The 20,814-nt window shown below is 42.3% G+C and overlaps 1 protein-coding gene across 2 annotated transcripts; it reads right to left on the reverse strand.

The window, feature by feature from the left end:
• Nucleotides 1-4,395: 4,395 nt before the first annotated feature.
• On the reverse strand, nt 4,396-20,448 carry LOC124124519 (RING finger protein nhl-1-like). 2 transcript variants are annotated; one of them, XM_046487703.2, is made up of 2 exons: nt 20,325-20,448; nt 4,396-12,813 (listed from the first exon to the last, which is right to left on the reverse strand). In XM_046487703.2, the coding sequence occupies exons 1-2, from the start codon at nt 20,337-20,339 to the stop codon at nt 10,186-10,188; spliced, it is 2,643 nt and encodes an 880-aa protein (XP_046343659.1). In that variant the 5' UTR covers nt 20,340-20,448; the 3' UTR covers nt 4,396-10,185. The 2 variants fall into 2 exon arrangements, with proteins under 2 accessions (XP_046343659.1, XP_046343660.1); XM_046487704.2 differs by lacking the exon at nt 20,325-20,448 and adding an exon at nt 19,949-20,296.
• Between the last annotated feature and the right edge of the window lie 366 nt (nt 20,449-20,814).

Here is a 20,814-nt window from a genome sequence, read left to right on the forward strand (position 1 = left end):
ACACACATAAAATGTTCATGATGTTTAACACTTACCTTTCTCAACTACACATATTTTTGTACATTTCTGTATCTGTAAATTAATAACACTAAATCAACAGTATTATAAACCAAGCACAACATATATTATCATCTTATACTCACTGCCAAAAGAAACGCAAACCATTGAAACATATAGAGAAGTATGTATGTTAAGGAGAGATGTTTCCAATGTGCACCAGTTAATGACAAAACTAACAATCAGTCAAGTGTTCCCACAGAGTGTCGTTATTCTTATGACAATATGATGCATGTGATTTCAAAACTTTACACACTAATCTTGCACAGACAAGTGGTGCATCTTGAGTGATGGATCAATGACGTCACATGTGATGCGTTCAACAGCATCGGTTTATACGACATACCAGGATGTTCATTTGTGCATTGAACCTATCTAATGTCTCTTGAATACAGGTAAGTCTTTATGTATTAAACAACATAAAAATTTGCGTTTCTTTTGGCGGTGAGTATATATATCATTTATCATTAGTTTTTACTATACCCCAGCAGTGTAACAACTTCCATTCCTTTACACAGACTTGCTGAATTATCTCAAACACCAAACACTCTATGTCACATAAATTGCTCAAAAGAAGTTAAAGAACACACAAGTTCTTCATATGACAATGGTAATTATCATCCCAAACTGGCTTCCACTGGAGATATCCTTGGGTGATATCAAGTGATATCAACATTGTAGATATCGCTGCAATGAAATTGCATCACAATGCTTTGCAGACCATTGTGACATCATTGGTAACCTTGAAGTCACAATCAAATGACATCACCTAATGGCTCTGCTGCTGAAGCTGTTAGCAGTACTTTTTACTGCTTATTACCGTTTAAAAACTGAAAAAGTTGGAAGAATGATGTTGGATGATATATAAAAACTCGTGTCTTTTGATATCAAATATATCAACTCTCACTGATAAAAGTTTTTTGTTATCAAAAGACACTCTGTGAGATTCTCAAAATCTGTCATGGCTGGTGAGTATTGCCACAGTCTTCCTAGTGTGGGTGTTCTTTAACTTATTTTGAGTAGTATATATTACATCATCAAACTAAAACATTATTAAGGATAAAGAAAACCTATTTATAATAACCATCTCCATAGGATTTAACAGCTTTCTTATTGCTTTGTTCTATAGGGTAAAAAAATACTTTCTGTTTGTATAAGATGAATATTGGTATGTGGATGGCAACCATGGATTATACTGACTGGTAAGTACAAAAGCATACACACATAAGGCAAACAGTAACTGACATTGACAATAGCACCCATTATGTATAATTGAACAATGAAGTAAACTAACTCATTTTGGAAGGAGGTAAATGGACTAGTGTAACCATGGTAACAGCAAAAAATCTACACACACAACCATTTGGGAATGTCAAACCACAGCTGACCACATCATTATTCTATAATCAAGAGCTACTCACCAGGAAGTATTAATCAAAACAATGACATTGTCTGCTTTTATAGTTCTTACTTGTAACATCTCTTTGTTTGTTTGTTTGTTTGTTTGTTTGTTGTTTAACACTGCACTCTGCAATATTCCATTTATATGATGGTGGTCTCTGACTAATCGAGACTGGACCAGACAATCCAGTGCATTGATCTAGGACATGTATCAACCAAGTCAGCAAGCCTGACCACCAGATCCAGTTCGTCGCCTCTTACAAGCATAGTTGCTGAAGCATGGGATGCTGAAGACCATTTCAGACCTGGATCATCACAGGTCATATATATATGAAATGTGGAATAGAGTGGGATGTGAAATTTTGTTTAAATGTCAGTTGATATTTTGATACAAAGAGAGAGGGATGTTTGACAGTAAGCAAGCCATACAATGTCAGTTGTCTTAATCAGAACTTCAATGTTCCTGTGGTTCAACTTGTATTAAATATACATAGGAACATGTCACTAAAATTGGAAACAAGTTGTGCTACAAAATATTTGTTTAAATATTGAAAGCTCCAGGTAAATACAATCCACACCACTGTACATGCTGTAGTCACTCCCCAACACAACAACTCTCATCAATATACATCATTAAGTGAAAGGATGGGCGACATCATCCCTTAAACATTAAGTACTTTTCGGTTAACAATTTTGGCAAGATTGTACAACAGTCTCAAATTCAAAATAAATCCACAAATAACAAAACAAGAAGATAATAACATACTTTGAAGACCTCTTCCTCAGCAGAGTAAAGTGGCATAAAATTACATTCACTCACTCATCAGTGGAAAATGGAAAGACAAATTGTTCCTCATCAAAGATGTTTGCTTTCTCATATCAATGTACAGCATCTTCAACTGGTGCCTTAATGACAACTTTATGTTCAGAATGAAGGAAGGCCATTTTGTTTTAGTTTTCCCCCAAAGACAATTCAGTTTGGTTGGGGACAAATATAATCTGACATGACAAGGCACCCACAGGTGGCTGGAGTTACTTCCCCTTACTGTCAACGCTGCATTGTCACTTAAATCATTGTAGATATCTCTCAGAGTTGGTCATTTCCATAAAGAAGTGTCAAAGGCCCAACAAAGCTTCTTAATAATACCAAGAATGTTACTGTCAGAAGTTTCATCAAAGTGACTGGTTCCAGGATTTAATACCCACCATTCACAAGTATCCATGGCTACTGGTAACGTATGACATGTAACCATGACTACTGGTAAAGTATAACATGTAACCATGACTACTGATACAGTATGACATTTAACCATGGCTACGACTAAAGTATGACATGTATCCATGGCTACAGGTAAAGTATGACATGTATCCATGGCTGCAGGTAAAGTATGAGATGTATCCATGACTACTGGTACAGTATAACTTGTGGCCATGACTACTGGTTCAGTATGACACGTATCCATGGTTACAGGTAAAGTATGACATGTATCCATTGCTACTGGTACAGTATGACATGTATCCATGACTACTGGTACAGTATGACATGTGGCCATGACTACTGGTTAAGTATGACACATACCCATGGTTACAGGTAAAGTATGACATGTATCCATGACTACTGGTACAGTATGACATGTGACCAGGACTACTGGTTAAGTATGACACATATCCATGGTTACAGGTAAAGTATGACATGTATCCATGACTACTGGTTACAGGTAAAGTATGACACGTATCCATGGTTACAGGTAAAGTATGACATGTATCCATGACTACTGGTAAAGTATGACATGTATCCATGACTACTGGTAAAGTATGACATGTATCCATGACTACTGGTAAATATGACATGTATCCATGACTACTGGTAAAGTATGACACGTATCCATGGTTACAGGTACAGTATGACATGACTCCATGACTACTGGTGAAATATCACATGACCAGCCTTTTCTTATTACTTCGATCACAGATCTGAATGTGGAAGACATTTCTCCAGATGAAATAGACAAATTAAATATTAGGCTTCTCTTATGGTCAGGTTCCTTAAACTTATGGGCCAGGACCCCATTGCACAAAGTGTCCTTAGAGCTACGACTATCTTAAACCTATGTTAAAGCATGGGAGATATGATCACCTCAGTGGTAAGATCGCTTTGTGCAAGAGGACCCAGGTATTGCAAATATTGTAAATTCTAACTTTAAATGTTGCAAACTGAATAAATACAGTATGGCAAAGAAGGAATGAGAGAGTTAAGTCTAACATGTTTTAAAACAGTATGCCAGTTAAAAAGAAGTGAAAACTAAATGTTGGAGTATAACTCAAAGTGATGCAGGTCCTTGATGATTACCCCTTGAAACCAACAGTGCTGACAAACCAAAGAGCAAAATCAGGGCAAATGTGGGATTCAAACCCACAATTCCGGATTCTGGCAAGGGAAGCAACTCTAAACACCAACCCGTGTCAGCCTCTACATCTAGGCCACACATTCCCAGGACACAAAGACCAATAACCATAAACATTACTATTAGACGTCATAGAATCAAGCTGTTTGCTGATGTGACAGTACAACGGACAGTGTTCACACCTAGAAGTTACCATGCTAAGACTCATGGCGCTCACACGGTAGATCTAATTATCATACACAGGTCACTGAAAATCAGTGTTGTAACTTGTAAACTAGTACCGTATTCGACGTAATGAGTGCCCCGCTCTAATAAGCGCCCACAGCCATACTTGATGATAAATTGGCTAGTGAACAATCCCAATTAGCACCCCTTCCTATTGATCAATGTACACAAGACTTATACATTTGTGTATAATACGCATTCGTGTGTTAAATGCACCCTTAAATATGGGTAAATAAATTCTGGAAAATATATCTGTTGTGTATAATACGCACAGACTTTTCTTTTGTATCATTTCAGACTGTCACCATAAATCTTTTTTTTCACCAAAATTATATTCTAATAAGAGCCCCCTATTTCTAATTTTGAGAGCGCCCTGGGCACTTTAATACATCAAATACGGTAATATTAAAAAAAATTCATCTGTCACCACTGTGGTGTATGGGATTTTAAAAGATGAATGGGTTTGTACACTATGAAACCAAATCATAAGTTTAGTCTGAAGCAATTCCTGGTACTGTTTCTATTATAAATAACCTTAAAATTAAACATAAAACAGTTAAAATATATAATTATTTCCAAGACTGCTCTATTTTGGATGAATTAGGAAAACTAAAATATACAACTACAAAATCTAAGCAAGCATAATTGTTAACTTTTGAATAAATAATCAATACATATAGTCTTTGCCAGCAAACACCTAATATGCATTTAAAATAGAATTAGAATTTCTTCCTATAAAATCAAACAGCTAAATGCTAAATATAATACAAAAATATTGAGATACACAAATTAATTTTTACTTCTACTGCGGCCAAATCTAGGAAAATTGTTAGCAAAAAAAACAGTAAACCAAAATATGAAAAAGTGTGGCCTAAGTTTCATTACTGTTGTGTAACTCCTTTTCCTGGTTTTCCATCTGCAGATCTCACCGAAATTTGTCTGTGATACAAATAATATAAAAAAATGAGTCTCATGATCGTTGACATGAAGTTACAAGTGACTGATTTGTTCAATCAGATTCTGATCAGAGGCGAGGACTTGGAAATCTGGGTTCAACCTCACACCTGGGAACAACACTCCAAGAATGATATTGAGGAAAGTAGACCATTCAATCCGGGAACATCCATGACCGGGTGAAAAAACAATGGATACAGCGGTACATATTGGTACAGAGATGATACTCAATGATACGTTGATACAGATCAATCCAATTGTTCATATGTCCATGTGACCAATACACCTGCACTAACCCCTTAATTGGGAGATAAACATGCTGTCTGTGTTCGCCTGAATAAAGGAGGCAACTCTTGGACGGCAGGAGCAAACAGGCCACCTGTACGAAAGTAGCAGGACCCCAGACCATCAAACCAAAACAGAACCCCGAAGGGAGGGTTATGAGATCACAGCTTGTCACAGACAACATGGGATTAATATAGAAAGACTTGCAACAGAAGAAATTAATATTTTAATGAAAATAAGATGTTCATTTGAATTGGGGAATTTATTCCTTTCAGTTTATCATGTTTATGTGGTTATTAATGTTATCTATTTATGAGGGGCGGTCGGGTAGCCTAGTGGTTAAAGCATTCGCTCGTCACGCCAAAGACCTGGGTTCGATTCCCGACATGGGTACAATGTGTGAAGCCCATTTTTGGTGTCCCCCGCTGTGATATTGCTGGAATATTGCTAAAAGCGGCATTAAACTATACTCACTCACTATCTATTTATGTTTAGTCAGTTCATTTTGAAATAAGAACCCTCTGAATCAAAGATTAGCAAGTTGGAATCTTCCTCTGCACAAACATTGCTATAGTAGGAAAACTAAGTTGAGACACTGTGTGGGATAAATTGTTGGCTTGCATCAATACCATCCATCCAGTTTATCTCAGCACATGTAAGGGAACTCCTGCTACATCATCCCTGGGACATGCCTGATTAGCCTTCACTCTGGGAGGGGGGGGAGGGAGGAGGGGGGAGTCGGGGCCAGAAGATGAGGATGCTGTGTCAGCCAACTCTCTCCACTAATCTGTGCCAACATTCTCTCAGAATCAGTGTTCGTCAAAATTAGGGAAATGAGTAGAAAACGTGCAACCTCAAAAAGTAATTTACTTTTTGTTGAAATATATATTTCAAATTTCAATGTGAATTAAATCCTACATGGACACAATTAGAAATTGTCAATGAGCATGATGAGATCATTTGTTTCACTTTATCAAAGTTTGAGGGTGTGCCAAGATGGAAATGAAAATGCATAAAAGGACAATGGCAGTATATTATTGGTATTTGCAACACTGTGACTTCCTGGCCTTGGCTGAGATGTAGGTAGTGGAATACACCATCAACAGGTGCCCTACCTGTAGTAGTGAGTGAGTTGTGTTCTATACTGTGTGTAGCAATATTCCAGCAATATTATTACAAGGGACACCAGGCATCAGATTGAACTCATTTGGGGAATCAAACCCAGACCTAAAGTGTGTCAGGCTAAACCTTTATCTATTAGGCTACACCACATCCTTGTGACAATCTGGAGGAAATAGTTGTATTCTCCCCAAATCTCATTACTTTACATAAATCACCAGAACGAAATGAGCTGTCGACGATCTGGGAAGAGCATTGGTGTCTGTCATTGAAAGTTTCCTACTCGTTATCAGCAGGGTCCTGGGCCCCATTACACAAGGTGTTCTCACAACTTAGCTGATGTTCACATCAATTGAGATCGCTAAATGGAACGGGGTTCATATCAACAACTCGTTCTTAGTGCTACAACTATCGTAAGCCAAGGCTGAGGATCTTGTCTATTCTACTTCAGGGCGGTGGGGTAGCCTAGTAGTTAAAGTGTTTGTTTGCCATGCGAAAGACCCGGGCTCAAATTCCACATGGGTACAATGCGTGAGGACCATTTCTGGTGTCCCCCACCATGTAATTGCTGGAATATTGCTAAAATTGGCCGAAAAACCCACTTACTTATTCACTATTTCCACTTCAAGAATCAACACGGAGTGATTTCTCCAAGTTAAACCATGTTATGGAGGACAGCCCGAAGTGATGCAGGTCTCAGACGTTTACCACTTTGGTGAATCCCACTAGTATGGGTATGGTGCTGACAAACCTAGAAACATAATCGGGGCGAACCCTTTTTACATAATAACCTACAGTTAAATCAGTCAAACTTGTTCAAAATGCATGTTCAAAATAGTCAGTGAAATCTGGCTTGGAATCAACTGCAACAACAGTAGTGCGATGTCATCCTACTAGTTTAACATATGGGTGTTATGATCACCTTAGTGCTGAGATCACTTATGGAACAGGGCCCAGATCCACAAAGTGTTTTTAGAGCTCCGACTTATGCAACACCTACAACTTAAAACTGCATCACGGAACATATCACAGGTCTGCATCAGTAGCAGGACATATGAACCTTGAGATGATTCAGCAGCAGAAAATAACACTGTACTGCATGTACTGTACACTATAATACACTCAATACACTCTTGTCACAGTTGACCCAGCACATCACACTGGGCCAGCTGCAACAAGTTGCTCCACTTGGTATATGCCTGCATCTTCCCGAGGCAAGACAGTTAACTGACTATACAAATCCAGTTTCCACCCTTGCTGAACTAGGCTGGAATTCCATGGCTCGATCGCAGCGCCACCAGTGGCAAATACAAGTTATGTCCGTTCTATGTCCCTTCTACTGACCAATCAAATTCCACCCCACATATCACTTGCAATTGCTTCAAGCAAACTGGCGGCACCCAGTCAAATCGATCCGATCAATAATCATGATATTTATTGTAATTAAACAGGTCTAACCTTGCAAATGCATCAAACCAGTTGAGCACCTTGATTAAAAACATGAAAAGATTTGGAAAATATCTGTCGATGCCCTGTTGACAATACACAAGCTCTGCAAATTCTGCAATCGTCCGAAATCTGCACTGAAGTTTATGAACCTAATGTTGATTTCGTTACACGATTTTGATTGGACTACGCACACTCGTTAGCCAAGCCAAAATGTAACTCCATAATTCCAGCCTAGTTTGGCAAGGGTGGAAACAGGACTCTTATAGTTAATTGCCTTGACTCAGGAAGATGTATGCCAGTCACTTGCATCACACTCAGCCAAAGTACCTGAGGCTTAAATGAAACAATATTTCAGTTCAGTAGAAATGATCAATTCCATTCAGATTTTCTAAATTATCAAACAAATCATGAAGCAGTGTTTGCATTGGTATAACCATTCCTTAAAGATGGTCCAATGTCTCATGTCAGCAGTGTTCAACGTGAAAAGTTGCAGTTGATGTATGGCAATATTGAGTGATACTTCGGAAGACTGACATACCGCTACATAGATCATGATAGATGGTATGCAACAATACTGAGATGATGTACAATAATACTGAGATGATGTACAATAATACTGAGATGGTACATAAATGATCAGATGGTACATAAATGATCAGATGGTACATCAATTACTGAGATGGTACATCAATTTCTGAGACGTTATGTAAATTACTGAGACGGTACATCAATTAATGAGATGGTACGTCAATTACTGAGATGGTACGTCAATTACTGAGACGTTATGTAAATTACTGAGACGGTACATCAATTACTGAGACGTACATCAATTACTGAGATGGAACGTCAATTACTGAGATGGTACGTCAATTACTGAGACGTTATGTAAATAACTGAGACGGTACATCAATTACTGAGACGGTACGTCAATTACTGAGACGTTATGTAAATTACTGAGACGGTACGTCAATTACTGACATTGTTACGTCAATTACTGAGATGGTACAATAATTACTGAGATGGTACGTCAATTACTGAGACGTTATGTAAATTACTGAGATGGTACGTCAATTACTGAGATGGTACGTCAATTACTGAGACGTTATGTAAATTACTGAGATGGTACGTCAATTACTGAGATGGTACGTCAATTACTGAGACAGTATGTAAATTACTGAGATGGTACGGTACGTCAATTACTGAGACAGTATGTAAATTACTGAGATGGTACGTCAATTACTGAGACAGTATGTAAATTACTGAGATGGTACGTCAATTACTGAGACGTTATGTAAATTACTGAGATGGTATTTAAATTACTGAGACAGTATGTAAATTACTGAGACGGTATGTAAATTTCAGATATAGTATGTAAATCACTGACATGGTACACAAAACTACTAAGATGGCACGTAAATTACTGATATGGTACATAAGTTACTGAGATGGTACATAATGAGTGAGTGAGATGGGTTTCAACCCCACATTTGCCAGGGTATGGTGATGACAAACCTAGAAACATAATCAGGGCGAACCGGGATTCAAAACCCACAATCATAGGTTTCTGGCGTGCCCAAGGGACGCAACAGCGAATTGTGATGCCTCAGACAACTGGGCCACGAGTGCCCCTAGTAGAATAAAACCATTATAGAACATTTGCTCTCAGCTATGGCACATTGGTAATGTAAGGCCGTTTTAGCACAAGAATTGTCCTTTCTGTACTCTTATGACATCAAAATGAAGAAATATCAGAAAACGTGAATGTTAATGAGGTATGATTAATTGATTTACATCAAATCTAAAATCTGTTTTCTTATTTCTCATTTCCAAAATAGTTCAGCTTAAGAAGTTCAACCAATCGATGTATTTTCAAAGCAAGAAAGTTGACCCAAAGAATTAAAAATGCGAAAGACCACTATTATCAGTGACACATGTGTAAGGTACTAATTTAGATATACAATTTATGAGAAACTATGACTGGTCGAGATCAAACAAACCAAGTAAACTTTATAAGAACAGAAATACTGTAAGATAAATATAACTTGAACTTCAGACCTAAATAAATATTTCTTCACAAAATATGTCTTCAATGAATCAATACGATACAATTTTCTCATGTTCATTTTCTGAAACCAAAAACCATGTCTGTAAATTCATTCACAGAATTGATAATATTGTTAACAAGATCAAAAACACCTTTCAACATGATGAAGAGAATCACTTCTAGTATCCTGATGTGATTTGGCAGTAATGTTAGCATGTACGTGAACACTGTTAATTTGATATACATTCAGAACACCTGGATTCTGTGATTTTCTCGGTCACTGACGATAACATTTCCATTGCACTGTATAGCAATCCCCTCCAGCCCTTTGAACTGACCGTTCTCATTTCCCCAGCTTCCAAACATGGTGTAGAACCTTCCATCCGCTCGAAATACTTGAATTCGATTATTTCCACTGTCAGCCACCACGACAAATCCTTGACTGTCAATAGCAATGCCACGGGGGAACTTCAGCTGTCCTCTTTGAGTTCCATTCGACCCAAAAGTGAAGAGGAAATCGCCGTATATGTTAAAAACCTGGATTCTGTGATTGCTGCTGTCGCTGACGTAGACCTTGTTGTCGCTGCTTACAGCCACATAGTGTGGGTTCTCCATCTGTCCAGGAGCCTGGCCGAACCGGCCAAACTTTCTCACAAAGGTACCGTTGGACTGAAAGACTTGTATGCGATGGTTCTCCTTGTCGCAGACATAGATGAATCCCATATTGTCGCAAGCAATCCCCCATGGGTAGTTCAGCTGACCATCTCCTGTACCCTCTACACCAAAAACACTTTGACACTGACCACGTCGGTCGAAGATCTGAATACGATGATTGTATCGGTCGGATACGATTACTTGGTTGAGACCGTTCACAGCTATTCCAGCAAGACAGTCAAACTCACCCTCGTTCTGACCATATGTCCCGAAAGTCTTAAGAAACCTTCCGTCCACTGCAAAGACTTGGACTCTGTGATTTGAGCTGTCTGCGACATAGATGTTGTCATCTAAACGAGAAACAGCCACGCCACGCGGCCAGGTGAACTTTCCTGTTTCATTTCCACGTTCACCGAACCTGAGAATAGCATGGCCCTTCTGGTTGTACTTGTTCCTGGGGGAAGACACATACATGCTGGGACTGGCGTTGGCACGACTGAAAGAATAGTTCCCACTAGACTCACCGCTTGACTGATCATCGGACTGATTCACGGCAACATCAAACCGAACAGCTGGTCGAACAGAACCTCGATTCCAGGCCCCATCGGGTGCTTGGTTCGTAGCATTACGAGCTGGGGAGTCACGGACAAAAGTTTGTTCTCGGGCAAATCTGGGAGGCGAATCAGATGATACTGAATTCCCATCCAGAGATTCTTCATCAGGTGGAGGCAGGGCACCAATGCTTCTGTGCCTTGCTCTGTTCCTTTCCATAATGGAGAGGCCATCGCCTCCGGAGAGGAGACCAGCGATACGTGTATCCGAGTGGTGTTCCCTCCGAGGTCTCCGTCGAACTTCGATAAGCGGGGATGAGGGGAGGGACAGATTTCCCAGAATCCTCCTGTCTCCATCCTCATCTACATTGTGGTCCTCAAATGAAACTCTGGACAGTCTGGAATCCCTGGCAACAGCTCCCCGCCTTTCAAGATTGGGGGACACAGAAGGGGATCTTGTTTCAGCAACCCTTAAGGAATAGTCCATGGACCCTGGAATCTGCCACGTTGCTCTGCCTTCTCTTCTATCGAGACCTTCTGTATTTTCCGAAACTTCCCTTGCTCCAGCAGATGGAGCTGTGTGGTCTTGCGATCTCTGAGAAGGTAGTGGAACATTTCTTGATAATCCACTCGTAACAATGACTTCGCCAAAATTGTCAATTGTGTTGGTCAGATACTGTCCTTCCATTTCAATCTGGAGATGACGCAGAACTGGAGCTCTGGCCCTTCCTGAGTCGACAGCTCGAAGTGACTCAAGATGTTCCAGACACTGTTGTTTCACTTCCATAATGTGAGCTTCAGGGGTGCTGGTTCTGTTCATGCTTGCTTCTGAGGAGTCACAAAAACTCGCAATACTTGCAATTTCAACCTCAACATTTTCTTGATGTGTTCGAAGAGATCGTAGTTCCCCTAGAATAAAGCTATCAATTTCCCCTAACAATTCCCTATGTCTATTTCTCAACTCTCGTATATGCTTTTCAATAGCTTCTGTCAGTTCTTCCTTAGCAGTCTCACATCTTTGCTGAAGCTGAGACCCCTGACTGCTGATCCCAGACAAAGACTCTGACAAGTTCGGCAGGCTGCGTCGGATCTGACTAATGAGACGAGTCACATCATTCTTATACCGATCAAAATGCCCTCTCTTGCAGCTGTCACAAAGCAAGTCATTGCAATGAGAACACCGAGATATATTCCGTTCACGCAAACATTCCGAACATGTAGTGGCTCCACCTACATTCGTGGATGTAGAAGTGGAAGTGGCTCCACTGGACGAGGCTCCAGTCCCGCCCACAGCTCCAGCACCCTGGGGCACAATAGCTGCCGTGACATTGGACCCGATGGCCTGGATCTCCTCGAACTGGATCCCTGTGGACCTCCTATGTCCGGACAGCTCCAAGAAGCTGATGATGGTGAGGTTGTTGGGGAAGTTGGCTGTCCCTCCCCGGGGCACGAGGTGGTCAGCTCGACATTCGGGACATCGGATTGTCCTGAGACGGTGGTCAACCAGACCTTCAAGGCATGGCTGGTGGCAGAATGTGTGTTGGCAAGGCAACAGTTTGGGCGTCTTGTACCTGTCAAGGCATACTGAACACTGAAGAAGCTGCTCGATCTGGTCGGAGGAGTAGGTCAGTTCACCCTCATTCATGCTCAACACAGAGGCAGAGGTGACCTGAAACAACAAATCAAATAGTACATATGAGAGTGAGTGAGTGAGTGAGTTTTACACTGCTTTTAGCAATATATTGGCTAGCGGTGAAATGATGCCCTGGTGCATCATGCCACGATAAGATACACGATGCAGATTTTTTGTGTATTGATATGAGACAAAAATAAATTACATACTGTCACCCCAGACCCGACATATCTGACAGTCAATTTTCGCAAAATATATTGTAATTAGCATTTTAAGTCCAATACTTAAAATAGCCGCTATGAACATGTTTCTACAGCTAGCTTTTCCTTTGGATCCTGCTCATTGACAGTCATGAAGTTTCCACATGATTGAGTGAGTAAGTGAGTTGGGTGTAATGTCGCTTTTAACAGTATTCCAGCTATATCACGGCGTGTCAGCTTAATGTGGGAGGAAAGCCTAAAGTGATGCAGGTCTCAGACGTTTACCACTTCAGTGAAACCCACGAGCACGGGTATGATACTGACAAACCTAGAAACATAATTGGGGCGAACCGGGATTTGGTGGCAAACGTCTGAGACCTGCATCACTTCGGGCTTTCCTCCCACATTAAAGTGACACGCCGTGATATAACTGGAATACTGTTAAAAGCGACATTAAACCCAACTCACTCACTCACAGAAGCTCATTGTTATTGAGTGACACACATTTCAGTGGTAAGGATGTGCTTAACCAGCAATTTTGTCACAAGGTATACCAGGTGAGGTGAAATGGGCTTTAACGTTGCTTCCACTGATATCACGATGTGCATGCAGTGAGTGTGTGTGTGGCTACTTGTACTAGTCTGGACTGATGCCGATTTAAAGTGCTAGCCCTCTGCGACACGATGCTGCAGCTAAACATGAATACCCCACTCAGACACAGAATATACCACTGGACCTTCAGTAACCCATGCTTGTCACATGGGGTGACTATGGTTGTCGCAAGAGGCGACAAACGGGATCAGGTGGTCAGGCTAGCAGACTTGGCTGATACATGTCATCGTATCCCAATTGCAGGGATCAATGCTCATGATATCAATCACAGGATTGTCTGGTCTAGACTCGATTATTTACAGACCTCTGTCATACAGCTGGAATATCACTGAGTGCAGCAATAAACAAACAAACTAATATATCGTAACAATTGAATTAATGTAAATATAATACAAATTGACGTCAAATTGTCATTGGTGTAACACTCCCTTAAGATATGTTTAATGGTTTTTTAATGTTATTTTTACAAAAAAAATAATTAAAATACATTTCTGTGATAAAACACATTTAAATCATATTTACCTTTTACATTTCATAAAAGAGTATGTTAGACATTTCATAATATCAGTGGCATAACAAATTAAGTCATTGGAGTAGTGCTGTGAGGTAATCATAAATTCTCTTTTGCATATATATGTTTATGATTTTTCATCCAGGAACTTATTTCAGTTTGTAAAAGCTTTACCATAACAATAAACACACAGATTTGTTACACCACTGACCGATACACCACTGACCGATACACCACTGACCTATACACCACTAACCGATACACCACTGACCGATACACTGCTGACCGATACACTGCTGACCGATACACCACTGACCTATACACCACTGACCGATACACCACTGACCGATACACCCCTGACCGATACACCACTGACCGATACACCACTGACCGATACACCGCTGACCGATACACCGCTGACGGATACACCACTGACCGATACACCGCTGACGGATACACCACTGACCGATACACCGCTGACCAAAACACCACTGACCGATACACCACTGACCGATACACCACTGACCAATACACCGCTGACCGATACACCACTGACCGATACACCACTGACCGATACACCGCTGACCAAAACACCACTGACCGATACACCACTGACCGATACACCACTGACCGATACACCCCTGACCGATACACTGCTGACCCATAAACCGCTGACCGATACACCACTGACCGATACACCGCCGACCGATACACCACTGACCGATACACCGCTGACCGATACACCACTGACCGATACACCACTGACCGATACACCGCTGACCAAAACACCACTGACCGATACACCACTGACCGATACACCACTGACCGATACACCACTGACCGATACACCACTGACCGATACACCGCTGACCAACACACCACTGACCGATACACCACTGAGCGATACACTGCTGACCCATAAACCGCTGACCGATACACCGCTGACCGATACACCACTGACCGATACACCGCTGACCGATACACCTCTGACTGATACATCACTGACTGATACATCACTGACTGATACACCACTGACCGATACACACCTGACCGATACACCACTGACCGATACACCACTGACCGATACACCACTTACATATTTTGAATATTGATGCATTCATTAAATAACTACACCCTCTGCAGAGAAGCATGTGCTCAAGAAAACAAATTAACAATCACTATATATGCATCTAACAAACTAAATCTGTTGAATCAGTGCACATGTGATGATAACAATGTTACACTTATGACAACAGAAAAAAAATATGGTGCAAGTCAAGTTTACAAATTCTTTTTTAACTGATCTGCTGCCTGCTTTTCATGTCGTCTGCTACTTTGCCTCATGCACAGGAGGTTACCAGAAGGGACCAATCAGTTTCTTCTCAATTTTCAAAGGGTGACTCCTTTTAATTTTTTAGCTATTTTTTTAAAGTAACACCACTGACAGTGTTTCTGTTGGACAAGCATTTAATTTTGTATGAGTAATACACAAGGTATAATGAGTGAGTGAGTGAGTTGGGTTTAACGCCGCTTTTAACAGTATTCCAATTATATCACGGCGTGTCATCTTAATGTGGGAGGAAAGCCCGAAGTGATGCAGGTCTCAGATGTTTACCATCTCTGTGAAACCCATGAACACGGGTATAGACAACTGGGCCACCCGTGCCCCCTAATGTATAATGAAAACATCACAATTGATAATTGGACAAAACGTGTAATCTAACAGGCAAAAATGTAATCAAATATTTTTGAATTCCCAACCAAATGGCCAAATGGAGAATTACTCAACTGACCATACAAAGGACCAATTTTGAGAATGACACGACACTAGACAGAATAACCATAGCAATAACAACAACACATCACAACCTTGTCTATATGCACAGAAAAAACTGTTTACTAACAGAGAATTTTCTGTGTATGCCAACCAGCTAAATCTGTAACTGCGTAGCACTTCCCAGGCTGTAAACACCTACACACAGTGGAATAGCAGGACAGAGGTATTCACTAGCATAATCATTCATAGTGAATGTGTAACCTCACACCAGGGAGCCCTCTCCCAGTGCTGGGGATGTATGTCAGCCTGCCCCCCATGGCAGCACACGTTATAGTCACACACAAACAAGATGATGCTACAGTACAGAGTAGTGAACAAGGAAGAGAAGAAATGGGATTTAACGTCGCGTTCAAGATTATTGCACTTGGTTGGGTGCCCCAGGGCTGGTCAGCTTCACAGCGCCCCACTGCTGGTCAGGTTCACAGTGCCCCATTGCTGGTCAGGTTCACAGTGCCCGACTGCTGGTCAGGTTCACAGTGCCCGACTGCTGGTCAGGTTCACAGTGCCCCACTGCTGGTCAGGTTCACAGTGCCCCACTGCTGGTCAGGTTCACAGTTCACAGCGCCCCACTGCTGGTCAGGTTCACAGCGCCCCACTGCTGGTCAGGTTCACAGTGCCCGACTGCTGGTCAGGTTCACAGCGCCCCACTGCTGGTCAGGTTCACAGTGCCCCACTGCTGGTCAGGTTCACAGTGCCCCACTGCTGGTCAGGTTCACAGTTCACAGCGCCCCACTGCTGGTCAGGTTCACAGCGCCCCACTGCTGGTCAGGTTCACAGTGCCCCACTGCTGGTCAGGTTCACAGCGCCCGACTGCTGGTCAGGTTCACAGTGCCCGACTGCTGGTCAGGTTCACAGTGCCCCACTGCTGGTCAGGTTCACAGTTCACAGCGCCCCACTGCTGGTCAGGTTCACAGTGCCCCACTGCTGTTCAGGTTCACAGTTCACAGCGCCCCACTGCTGGTCAGGTTCACAGCGCCCGACTGCTGGTCAGGTTCACAGCGCCCCACTGCTGGTCAGGTTCACAGTTCACAGCGCCCCACTGCTGGTCAGGTTCACAGCGCCCCACTGCTGGTCAGGTTCACAGTTCACAGTGCCCCACTGCTGGTCAGGTTCACAGTTCACAGCGCCCCACTGCTGGTCAGGTTCACAGCGCCCCACTGCTGGTCAGGTTCACAGCACCCCACTGCTGGTCAGGTTCACAGTTCACAGCGCCCCACTGCTGGTCAGGTTCACAGCGCCCCACTGCTGGTCAGGTTCACAGTTCACAGCGCCCCACTGCTGGTCAGGTTCACAGCGCCCCACTGCTGGTCAGGTTCACAGCACCCCACTGCTGGTCAGGTTCACAGTGCCCGACTGCTGGTCAGGTTCACAGCGCCCCACTGCTGGTCAGGTTCACAGCGCCCCACTGCTGGTCAGGTTCACAGCGCCCGACTGCTGGTCAGGTTCACAGTGCCCGACTGCTGGTCAGGTTCACAGTGCCCCACTGCTGGTCAGGTTCACAGTTCACAGCGCCCCACTGCTGGTCAGGTTCACAGCGCCCGACTGCTGGTCAGGTTCACAGCGCCCCACTGCTGGTCAGGTTCACAGCACCCCACTGCTGGTCAGGTTCACAGTGCCCCACTGCTGGTCAGGTTCACAGTTCACAGCGCCCCACTGCTGGTCAGGTTCACAGCGCCCGACTGCTGGTCAGGTTCACAGTGCCCCACTGCTGGTCAGGTTCACAGTTCACAGCGCCCCACTGCTGGTCAGGTTCACAGCGCCCCACTGCTGGTCAGGTTCACAGCACCCCACTGCTGGTCAGGTTCACAGTTCACAGCGCCCGACTGCTGGTCAGGTTCACAGCGCCCGACTGCTGGTCAGGTTCACAGTGCCCCACTGCTGGTCAGGTTCACAGTTCACAGCGCCCCACTGCTGGTCAGGTTCACAGCGCCCCACTGCTGGTCAGGTTCACAGCGCCTCACTGCTGGTCAGGTTCACAGCACCCCACTGCTGGTCAGGTTCACAGCGCCCCACTGCTGGTCAGGTTCACAGCGCCCCACTACTGGTCAGGTTCACAGCGCCCCACTACTGGTCAGGTTCACAGCGCCCCACTGCTGGTCAGGTTCACAGCGCCCCACTGCTGGTCAGGTTCACAGCACCCCACTGCTGGTCAGGTTCACAGCGCCCCACTGCTGGTCAGGTTCACAGCGCCCCACTGCTGGTCAGGTTCACAGTGCCCCACTGCTGGTCAGGTTCACAGTGCCCCACTGCTGGTCAGGTTCACAGTGCCCGACTGCTGGTCAGGTTCACAGCACCCCACTACTGGTCAGGTTCACAGTGCCCGACTGCTGGTCAGGTTCACAGCGCCCTACTGCTGGTCAGGTTCACAGCGCCCCACTACTGGTCAGGTTCACAGCGCCCCACTACTGGTCAGGTTCACAGCGCCCCACTACTGGTCAGGTTCACAGTGCCCTACTACTGGTCAGGTTCACAGTGCCCCACTGCTGGTCAGGTTCACAGTTCTCCACTACTGGTCAGGTTCATGCTTGCCGTAAGAGGCGACTAACGGGATCAGGTGGTCAGGCTCGCTGACTTGGTTGATGCATGTGAGTGTATCCCAATTGCGTAGATCGATGCTCATGATATCAATCACTGGATCATCTGGTCAAGACTTGATTATTTCCAGACCATCATCATATAGCTGGAATACTGCTGAGTGTGGCGAAAAACAACAAACCAACAACAACCACAGGAGATGTCACAAGGACCCCCATTAATTTTGAGCACTGACGATTTCTGAAACTAGTTTATCTGGTCCAGACTTGATTATTTACAGGCCATTGTGACATAGCTGGATTACTGCTGACTGTGGTGTAAACAACATCCATACAGTCATGCACTCAGTCTGTTAGTGTAAACAGCCCTGAGCACTTCAGGTGTTCAGGGCAGATCACTTCAATTCAAATACATTCCCCTGTTTAATATTTCCTGGCATATGGACCTGTCTATTTGACTAGTAGATCTGTGTAGTTGTCTAGTGGACCAGTGTATTTGTCTAGTGGACCAGTGTATTTGTCTAGTGGACCAGTGTATTTCTCTAGTGGACTAGTGTATTTGTCTGGTAGATCTGTATAGTTGTCTAGTGGACCAGTGTAGTTGTCTAGTGGACCAGTGTATTTGTCTAGTGGACCAGTGTATTTGTCTAGTGGACCAGTGTATTTGTCTAGTAGATCAGTGTATTTGTCCAGTAGATCAGTGTAGTTGTCTAGTGGACCAGTGTATTTGTCTAGTAGATCAGTGTATTTGTCTAGTGAACCAGTGTATTTCTCTAGTGGATCAGTGTATTTGTCTAGTGGATCAGTGTATTTTTCTAGTGGATCAGTGTAGTTGTCTAGTGGACCAGTGTATTTGTCAAACTATTGATAATTATGCTGGAGTGATCAGCCAATTGCTGTTTAACTACATGGCCAATATGCTTGAATAAATTGATCATATATAAATAATATAGATGCAACATCTTCTAAAAACATGATGTAAAACATTTTTTAATAATTACTTCATCCGTTGTATTTAACATTTTTAACAAGACAAAAAAAAAGATAATCTGTGGGTCTAAACATAAATAAATGCATCCAGTGTTATCATGGTTATCAAACAAATATACCCAACAAGTTGGATATAGAAACCATCTCATGAGGACAAGTTGATAAACGAAAACATCAACTTGTTTCATATTTCTAAAATATACAAACATTACAAAACATTTACTATTGCTCCTTATCCACTTATCTGATTAGAAAAAAATCTACTTATACATAATTCGAACACTTAAGACCAAAAAACGAGAAAGAATTTAAAGCTTAACAGCGAAAAAAATGCTTAGCTGATGATTTAACAACCATTTGGTTTCAACCCGTTCTGACATCTTACTCGACAGTTAATGCACTGGGTGTAACTACTTCAATTTGCTTAGATTAAGTCAAAATAAAGAAAATGAAGAACCAACCATTGGAAAAATATAAACAAACTCACCAAGTCAAAAGGGCAGCCTTAGACACTACAGACATTCGCTCTAGTTCCGATATAAGCACGAGTTTATCCATAATATTCTTTGTTCCGACATCGTCCTCTAACTGAACTGATCTAGCGCAGGATGGAATTCGCTTAAAATAGACTTGGACCAGAAGAACGCGATGCCTACTACCGCGAGACGCAAAAGCATCATATGATAAGAACGGAAACACCTGGTTCGCCAGCCTACATACATAACTAGATCAGTAGACTTGCACGCTAGCAGACGAAATATGACCCATTCGCCCGTAGTTGACAGGTTCAGTGAAAGTTTTGAAAGTCTTTAAACTTAAGTGATGATGATAGCTTAACATGCAGAGTTTATTGTGTAATATACCTTATGACGAACCATGTTCCCAAAATATCTTAGGCGTGAGTAATGTCGGAATCATGTCAGTGGTATATTTTGGCCAATTTCTCAATGAGCCAAGTTGAAATATGATCCTGGCATCGGATGATTATCCAAACAACTAATGATATATGTTTATTTGATATGAAATTGATAATCGGCAATTATTAAGTTTTGGTTGTAAACATTATTATGTAATAACATAACTGTTATTAATACGTCTATGGTAATTAGCAACTACTTTTTTTAATATGTTTAATTATCTTTAGTACTTTGAATGTTTTACATGTAATAAGTTGTATAATAAATAGTTTACAAAACGCGCACCAGTTTACGATAACAATTGCAACAAACAAACACATGTGGCTACTTGTTAAACTTGTATTATTGACTACAGGGATACAATAATATATACTAAAATTAATAACATTATATTTAAAGTTTCAGAGTCGACCGATACAATTTGAGGATGTCGTAA

Source organism: Haliotis rufescens, unplaced genomic scaffold, assembly GCF_023055435.1.
Source record: "Haliotis rufescens isolate VD_foot unplaced genomic scaffold, xgHalRufe1.0.p SCAF_43, whole genome shotgun sequence".
Taxonomy (NCBI): domain Eukaryota; kingdom Metazoa; phylum Mollusca; class Gastropoda; order Lepetellida; family Haliotidae; genus Haliotis; species Haliotis rufescens.